General features: G+C 32.3%; 1 protein-coding gene across 1 annotated transcript in view; it reads right to left on the bottom strand.

The window, feature by feature from the left end:
• Positions 1-10,013, bottom strand: part of LOC106875728 (40S ribosomal protein S8) — a 16,611-nt gene that overhangs the window by 2,189 nt on the left and 4,409 nt on the right. The window contains exon 4 of the mRNA XM_014923974.2: positions 2,760-2,935. Coding sequence (XP_014779460.1) covers positions 2,760-2,935 — 176 coding nt within the window. The remainder of the gene's footprint in view (positions 1-2,759; positions 2,936-10,013) is intronic.

Genomic DNA, 10,013 nt, shown 5'->3' with positions numbered 1-10,013 from the left:
GTAAAAAAGGATAGTTTGTGGTTTCCCACAAACTTGAATGAAATTAAGGCATATTTTGCCATAAATATTATGGGCATTAGAAAGTTACCTAGAATAACAAATTACTGGAGTAGTGATGAACCCTTTGGAGACGAATATGTCTCAAGTATAATGATGAGGATACGGTTTTTAAAATTAACTCAATATCTACATGTAATAGACACGAGCAGTACGTGGAAAACCAGACTTTGATCCCTTATTTATAATAAGACCCCTCATTGACTGTGTTCAAAACACATATAAAACAGTTTATAGATGAGGATATGGTGGGCTATAAAGGCAGAGTGCGTTTTCGACAATATATGCCAGGAAAGCCCACGTTTGGAAGATTTGTGAATCAAATAGTGGGTACTGCTCTGGATTTGAATGTTATACTGGCAAAAGAGACAGTAATGAATCCAGTAATGTGCACAACTCTTCTATAATATTTTGTTGCATACCCAATTGAATATTAGCTAATAACCCATTTTCTATAGCAATGTTTGAACAAAAATTAAATAATTTTATATTTTGTTGAATTTACCTGTAATTAGAGTCACTTTGTGACAAAAATTTTGGTATAGAATTGGTTGAGAACCTTTCGTTAAATTATCTTCCACAAAATAACATTAATATGTTGATAAATAAAAACGTTAGAGTTGTTTAATGAAACCAGACTAAATTTATGATTATGTTAGAAATTAATTGAAACACATAAGGGGTGTAATTTGGTTAGAAATATGGTAACAAAAACATACCAAACACAGCCTAAGTAACTATGACATACTGGTATCAGACCAAACATTTAGCATATATATATATATATTCATCATTCTACTTTTGGCAAGCAAACTGTATTTGAATAAACAAAGCATGACAAAACTTTTTCTTGTTCAAACAAACTAAGTCAAATGTGGAAGAAATGTTTCAGAAAAATATACCAAAAAGCAGTCAGTGTAACTATGACATACTGGCATCATGACTATACAACTAGCAATTACAGTTTATATGTTCATCATTCTGCTTTTGGCAAAATACAGACATTTCAAACACGTATTTGTATAAACAAAGATGATTTCTCCCCCTAATTTGAAGACAACCTCATTGGCCACAAAACACAAAAGCTCTCTTGTAACAATATAAAAATAGAATCTAATTTATATCCAGTTGACTTCTAAACAAATTCCCATTTTAATAACAATGCAACACAGGGAACTGAGGACAATATAAAGTGACTACCAAGTTCTTCCTCTAGCATAAAATTTTAAACTATTTGGAAGGGACCATCAGAATTTGGAAAATTATACATCATTCTGGTTCAGCCGAAAGATGGCTTTAAAAAAATCATCATAAAGTCTCCATCCAAAAACCAGTGTAATACTTATGTCATCAGTTCTGTTCCAAACATGCTCAATTCACTGATATAACAACATTTTTGATTTAAAAAAAACCAGCAATTTATTGAACCACTACAAATTGAACACAGAGAATAAATCATGATAGGATCTGAAAATCACAAGCAGTAAGAGTGTTATAGAAACTATCTGCAAAATAAATACAAAAATACATGAAGTCACAAGATCTAAGACGAGACACCACAATAAATCCTGCTCTGTGTATAAGTAATTTATTTTAACTAGCGAATGAAAATGACAGGCCTTACTGCCGTCACTAGTTACACATATCTAATTAATGACAAAATATAAAAACTGATTCTTTGAAAATGAACTAAGCAAAGCAAGCCAAGAACACCCACTTGTTTTGTTGAAATTAAATAAAAGGGGAAAAAAAAAAAAAAAAAAAAAAAAAAAATTCCAGATTCAAATAGTCAATTAACTTACCCTAAGTCTTTATTGGAAAGAGATTATCAGAATTTCAAAAATTGTACAACATTAAATTTCAGCCGAAAGATGGCTTAATTATTCATCACGCAATCTCTTTCCAAATGAATACTACAATTCCCTGTACAGTCAGCTGTGATATGCAACAATGCAGGTATGTAAAAACTGTCCTTACTAATTACAAGATCCCAAAGGTCATAATCAAATTTTGATTTTGACCCCAGTTGCTATACAGATTTTTTCATAAATAAAGTTTTGTTTTTATATTGCTGGGTGTGATGACTGATTCCGTCATCAACACTGATTAACAGCAACCTTTGACAAGTACACTTGCATATTCCAGAAATACCAGCATAGAATGGTGAGCCACAGTATCAAGTTTGCCACTTTGAAAAACAGGACGCACATTCAAAATACAGAAAGTACTCGCCTTAAGTGAAGGAATAAATGGCATTGTGGCAGTAGATTTCTATCTCTGCAAGCTCATGTATTGACACCAAGACAAAACAGGTGAAGTATTTGAGATACTATTTATTACAGTATAGTTGGATTTTGTTCAGGTATGAAAACTTTTAAATGCCTAACACAAGTGAGAAACCCCATCCTTCACTTGAATACTTTTCAAGACATTCAAGTTTTTGTAACGTTCATATATTGTCAACATGTAGGTAAACAATAATGAAAAGTCAGTTGTGACTTCTGATAGGCATAAAATTACATAACTGTAAATGGTTGTAATGCACTAGCTAAAACCATTAATCCAATTTTTTCATCACCATGCAAAACTATATCAATGTTTGATATAAGTGCAGTCATGTAACTCAACTGTTGTTACAAATCGCAACACTATAGATGACAACCACATTTTAATTTTGAAGTTCAGAGTACAAGATTACTTACCAATTTCACGCCTTTTTTCCTACCCAGAGGCAGAGCATAATGAGCTTCATACCATTGTCGGAAAGGAGTACCATCAATTGTTACAATGCAACTTTTTACCAAAGTTTTCATTCTCACCAGCTCATTATTACTGGCATTGTATACAACATCTATAATTCTGCTTTTGCGGGTGATGCCTGCAAATTAAGGAGATTTTTTAAACACACTAATTAAATTATCAAAAACGCAAATGCTTTATTATGAGGCTGTATTGAGAATATAAATTGAGAAATTTTGATGGAAGATATGAAATTAAATAACTTTAAAACAAGTTTGTATCACAGAACAAATGGATAAATCTGTATCCTAATTATTCAAAACCACATCTTACATACTTTGGCAATCTTTCCCATTTAATCCTTTAGCATTTAAACTGGCCATATTAATCCAAATATTCTACTTGTTTTGTTTAAAACCAGCCAGATCTGGCCTCTTAAACCTACCCAACAATATTCTAAAAATAAATCACATCACTGACATTTCAAAGCTTCGAGATAATGCATGATTAATTCAAAGATAAATAAGCATTACATTTGACAAAGTAACCAAAATGTTAAGGTGATGCAATATGTGAAACTGAACTGTTTATATAAACTATAATATGATCAATACCACACAGAACCTATATTCACTTTTCATAGAACTAAAAAAATATCATTTGGTAAACAATGCGATATCTTAACACCCCCTTCAAACTTAATCCATAACTCCAACATTTAAACTAACCATAATATTCTACCTTCAGATTACAGTCAATGCAATGCCCATTTATTCACACTTTTTAATTAATTATGCATTATCAAGTAACAGTGACATTCTGATGATGTGATTACTTATAGAATGAAATTGTAGAGTAGGTGTTAAACCAGATACTGGTTAGTTTAAATGCCAAAGGGTTAAAACCAATGCCATTCTTAAAATAAACAATCATTGAAATTTCGAAGTTGCAAGATAATGCACGATTAATTCAAAGTAATCTGAATGCGCAAGGATTAAGATCATGTAAAGCAATACTGCATCAGGTCTGGATAACTTCAGCAGCAAAGAGTAATGAAGACCATCGTGAACTATTTCATCATCTGCAGATTACTTTCAATATTCATAAGCTCATCTATTATAAAACTTACCAATTAAGTTACCATCTCTTGTTTTTTTAAGAAAAAAAGCATTGAAGCCATCAAACTAATTCACTAGAATATTACTTCTAATTAGTCAAGAATTGTATCCTCCACATCCAAAGACTATACATCGCAATGTATACATAATTTATTTTTACAAAATATAAGATGCTTTAACTCTTACAAATTATAGACTTCAGATTTGGCATCCAACAGACTCAACAATAATGGGTAGACTTTACTTGAATCAGACGTTTCAATTTACACTCAATAGTAAAAATTTAGTAGTGAATGTGACAAATGATTCCCAAGAGGGAATATAAATTGACTAGTGAACCTGATAACACTTATTTTTGATGATTGGTGGTATACTTGTTTGTTTACAATGAACATACAATAACACATTTTTCAGACAATTAAGATGAACTCTTGTCAGTGAAGCAAAATTATAAACTTTTTCAGAAACTACACACACATGCTAGGTACTCCAACTCCATACATTCATTTCAGAAAGCTATATGAAGCAATATACTGCATCAGGTCTGGATAACTTCAGCAGCAAAGTGTAATGAAGACCATCGTGAAAGATTTCATCATCTGCAGATTACTTTCAATATTCATTTGAAAATATTACAAGCTTATCTATTATAAACTTAACCAATTACATTACCATATCATGTTAATAAATGCACTGAAGTCATTAAACTAATTTACTAGCATATTTCAGATGTGAACCAAATTCAGTTTGAATTACATTTATATACCAAATTTGAAGATTTTCAAAAATTGAAGGCAAACAGAAAAGATCCTGAATTTCCACTAATTATTCAAGAATTGTATCAACATCTAAGACCATATATCCCAATGAATTTCTAATGCATTATGAAACGATTTATTTTTTAAAAATGTGTTGTATCCTAGTGACAAGCAGACTTTGCTAAAATCAGACGTTTCAATTTACATTAATGGAAAAAATTTAGCGAAAATGGCAAGTGATTCCAAAAGAGAGAAGAATATAAATTGACTAGTGTACCTGTCAACACGATGATAGGTGGTATACCTCTTTGTTTACAATGAACACACAATGTTACATATCTCAATCATGATGGAATCTTGTCTGTGAAGCAAAATTATATACTTGCTCACTTCACACGAAAGCTATATAAAGCAATACTGCATCAGGTCTGGATAACTTCAGCAGCAAAGAGTAATGAAGACCATCGTGAAAGATTTCATCATCTGCAGATTACTTTCAACATTCATATAAAAACATAACAAGCTCATCTATTATAAACCATACCAATTAAGTCACCATCTCATGTCTAACCTTTTAGTTATCAAACCGCCCCCAAAAAGTAAACAAAGCGTAAGAAAGGACAGTTTGTGGTTCCCCACTTAAATGAAATTGAAGGATATTTTGCTATAAATATTATCATGGGCATTAGAAAGTTACCCAGAATAATAAATTACTGAGGAGATGAATATGTCTTGAGTATAATGACGAGGACACGATTTTTGAAATTGACTCAGTATTTACATAGAGACACAAGCAGTACACCAGTACATGGAGAACCAGACTTTGATCCTATATTTAAATAAGACCCCTCATTGACTGTGTTCAAAACACATATAAAACATTTCACAAGCCTGAGATACTTATCCGTCGATGAGGGCATGGTGGGGTATAAAGGAAGAGTACGCTTCCGGCAGTATATGCCAGGAAAGCCCACAAAATGGGGGATCAAAGTTTGGAAGATTTGTGAATCAAATACTGGGTACTGCTCTGGATTTGAATTTTATACTGGCAAAAGAGACAATTATAGAAGTCAGCATGACCTAGGGTATGATGTGGTCTGGAATTTATCACTTCCATACCATAACCAGGGCCGTATATTAATTTTTGACTGATTTTTCAGTTCGGCCAAACTTGCGGAGAATTTAGATACTGTGGCAACACATTCATGAGCTACAGTGATCGCTAGTAGAAAAGGACTGCCGTTGGATATAAAAAAAGCAAAATTAAAAAAAAAAGGTGAAATAATTCAACAGCAGAAAGGAAATTTGCTAGCGACCACATACAGAGATAAGAGGCAGATTAATTTTGTCTACCTGTGCACAGCCACATGTGGATGAAAATGGCACGCCATTTGTGAACGTCTATTATAACAGGTACATAGGTGGTGTAGATTGGCTGAATCAGATGATGCCTTATTATCCAGTTGGCAGATCAGGGAATCGATGGTGGCGATACCTGGTTTGGTATATAGTAAATATGAGTATTACTAATGCGTTTATACTATATACCAAATCGGGACAGGCTTGAAAGCTATGCGACCATCTGCAGTTCTGTGCAGATGCAGCAACACAACTAAGAGCTGGTTATTCCTAAAAAAAAAAAAAAAAAAAAAAAAAAAAAGCAAAGCCTGCCAAGGGGATATCCCTCTGAATTCAGCCGATCTCCATAAATTAGAAAAAAAACCCAGGGTCACAAAAAGCAGTGTCGCGAATGCCTTCATCAAAAAAGGAAAGCTCCTAGTGGAAGGGCTGTTGAAACAACTTTCCAATGTGCATTATGTAGAGTGACAAATTTTGTTTAATTTCTTTTGTAAATCATTATTGTATCTACGTATGTGGGAGAGCTTATTTAATCTAGTTGATGGTGTATGTGTATTTTATTTTCTAGTTTTCTTCAGACAGATTCCAGTCTTTCATTTTACTTATACCTTTATGGTACACCTGTCTTTCTGTGTTTAAATTCACCTGACGAATCCAGTAATGTGCACAACTCTTCTATAATAAAATTTTGTTGTATATTTAATTGAGTATTAGCTAATAACCCAATTTCTATAGCGATGTTTGAACAAAAATTTTAATAATTTTATATTTTGTTGAATTTACCTGTAATTAGAGTCACTTTGTGACAAAAATTATGGTATAAAACTGATTGAGAACCTTTCATTAAATTATCTTCCAAAAATAACATTAATATGTTGATAAATAAAAACGTTAGAGTTGTTTAATGAAACCAGACTAAATTTATGATTATGTTAGAAATTAATTGAAACACATTTTGGTTAGAAATATGGTAACAAAAGTATTGAAGCCATCAAACTTATTCACTAGAATATTTCCACTAATTACCATACATCCTGATGTATACTTAACATATTATGAAATAATTTATTTTTACAAAATTGTGGTATCTAACAGTCTCAACAACAATGCTTGAATCAGATATTTCAATTTACACTTAGTAAAAATTTAATAGTGAATGTGACAATGAAAGGATTCCAAAGATAATAGGTGATATACATGTTTGTTTACAATGAACATACAATAACACATTTTTCAGACAATTAAGATGAACTCTTGTCAGTGAAGCAAAATTATATACTTTCTCAGAAACTACACACACATGCTAGGTATTCTAACTCCATACATTCATTTCAGAAAGCTATATGAAGCAATACTGCATCAGGTCTGGATAACTTCAGCAGCAAAAAGTAATGAAGACCATCGTGAAAGATTTCATCATCTGCAGATTACTTTCAATATTCATTTGAAAATATTACAAGCTTATCTATTATAAACTAATTCACTAGCATATTTCAGATATTTTCTGTTTGCCTTTCACTTCAATTTTGTTCCAAGTGATTTCAAATTTGGTATATTGATGTAGTTTTGTATGCTACTCATCAGTTAACATCTGTTTTTCATGCTGGCGTGGTAGAAGACTATACCATGCTTCAATGTCTGCCTTGGTAGGGTCTTTACAACCAGATACCCTTCCTAACACCAACCCTCTTGCTTCTCCCATGTGTAGTTTCCACAAAATTGGTGAAATTTGACACCAAATGGGATGGTCAAGGTGTAAAAATATAAATTTTCAAATTTTTTTCATAAAAACACACCCATCTTACATCAATTCAAAGGCTGTGGTGAAAATTTTTTTTAGAAAAATCTTAAGAACTTCCGTTGTTTAATGCTTTGTTGGGCACTGTCAGAAGTGACAAAGTAGAAAAATCTGACAAGGAACGTTACTGCTGGTTTGAGTTGATTCTTTGGCTACTGACAGCTAATACCATGACTGGCCAGAGCTAGCTATCTGTCTGTCTCTCTCTGTATCTATCACTCGAAAGTTATTGGAACAAATTTGACACCTATAGCCATGCGTTTGAAAACACACAGAGCGGTCCCGAACGCGCAGTCCTCGATCCTATTATTTTTAAACTTCATTTGTTTTCTATTTTGATAAATTCTCTCTGCTGAAAATTATATTCTTATATTTTAAATAATTTGCAATTTCAGAAAATATATTTTTATATTAAATTTGCGTTTTCTAATTTGATAAATTCTACAGTCACAGAGGTGAACAAGTGATAGATATATATATATATATAGAGAGAGAGAGAGAGATAGTGAGATAGACAGACAGATAGATAGCTCCGGCTAGTCAGTAGCCAAAGAATCAACTCAAACCAGCAGTAACGTTCCTTGTCAGTTCTACTTTCACTTCTGACAGCTAATACCATGACAGTGCCCTTTGTTGTAATGTCATTGCACATAAAAATGCCAGCTCCCAAATCTTATTTTCTGACTGTAAAATTTATCAAACTTCAAGCCTCTGTAACAAGCAAGCAAGTTCAGCATTAAAAAAAAATCACATCTACATATCAAATTTGAAAATTTTCAAAAATTGAAGGGGGAAAAAAAAAAAAAAAAAAAAAAAAAAGAAGCAAAAACTCATATTTCCACTAATTATTCAAGAAATGTAATCCTCCATATCCAAGACTGTTACATTTCCCAATTATGGTGAAATCTTGTCAATGAAGCAAAATTAATATACTTTCTGACTCAACACATTCATTTGTGAAAGCTTGATAAAGCAATACTGCATCAGGTCTGGATAACTTCAGCAGCAAAGAGTAATGAAGACCATCGTGAAAGATTTCATCATCTGCAGATTACTTTTCAATGTTTGGTATTTACTGTATGAACCTCCTTTGCTGAACCACTAAGTTATTAGGACATGGAACAGCATTTATGTCAAACAGTGGCAGGATAGATGGAAATATTTTGCAATCTTAGCCATCGGAAACATTCCTTCAACATGACACAAATTGATATGTCATAGCAGCCAATGGAACATTTGAGAAGATTGTGGGAAAATCTAAAAGCCTAGAGGATGCAGTAAGCTATTTCCAACAGAAGAAGCTGAATGTAAAACATGAAATAGTACTACCCACTGTTGATTGATGCAAATAGAAGACAGGCTGCATCAAATTTGTGCCTGTATAGAAACTGACACATATATGCTTCTTTTCTAAAGGAGCTGGCAGTAAACCATTACACCACAGTTGATTATAACAGCCACATGTACAGAGAACTTATTATAAAACTGCACAGATTGAAATAGATCAATGGTGCATTTCAGATTAGTCATGTTCCAAAAACAGAAATGGCAGCTTCCATTAGTGAAGCAATGGTGTGTATGGGTTGGTTGGATAAGATTAACTCTCTAAACTTGTAATCTTTTTCTCCAAAAAATGACTGGTTATAAAAAAAAAAGTCAAAACCCCTACTAGTGTATGAAATCAGGACCTTAACTCTTTCGTTACCATATTTCTAACCAAATTACACCCCTTATGTGTTTCAATTAATTTCTAACATAATCATAAATTTAGGCTGGTTTCATTAAACAACTCTAACTTTTTTATTTATCAAACATATTAATGTGATTTTTGGAAGATAAATTTACGAAAGGTTCTCAACCAATTCTATACCAAAATTTTTGTCACAAAGTGACTTTAATTACAGGTAAATTCAACAAAATATAAAATTATTTAAATTTTTGTTCAAACATCGCTATAGAAAATGGGTCATTAGCTAATATTCAATTGGGTATACAACAAAATATTATTATAGAAGAGTTGTGCACATTACTGGATTTATTACTGTCTCTTTTGCCAGTATAAAATTAAAATCCAGAGCAGTACCCAGTATTTGATTCACAAATCTTTTCCAAACTTTGATCCCCCATTTTGTGCGCTTTCCTGGCATATACTGTTGAAAACGCACTCGGCCTTTATAGCCCACC

This window comes from Octopus bimaculoides, chromosome 4, assembly GCF_001194135.2.
Source record: "Octopus bimaculoides isolate UCB-OBI-ISO-001 chromosome 4, ASM119413v2, whole genome shotgun sequence".
NCBI lineage: Eukaryota > Metazoa > Mollusca > Cephalopoda > Octopoda > Octopodidae > Octopus > Octopus bimaculoides.
The sequence above is the reverse complement of the archived record's forward strand: the minus strand, read 5'-3'. Positions and strand labels throughout refer to the sequence as shown.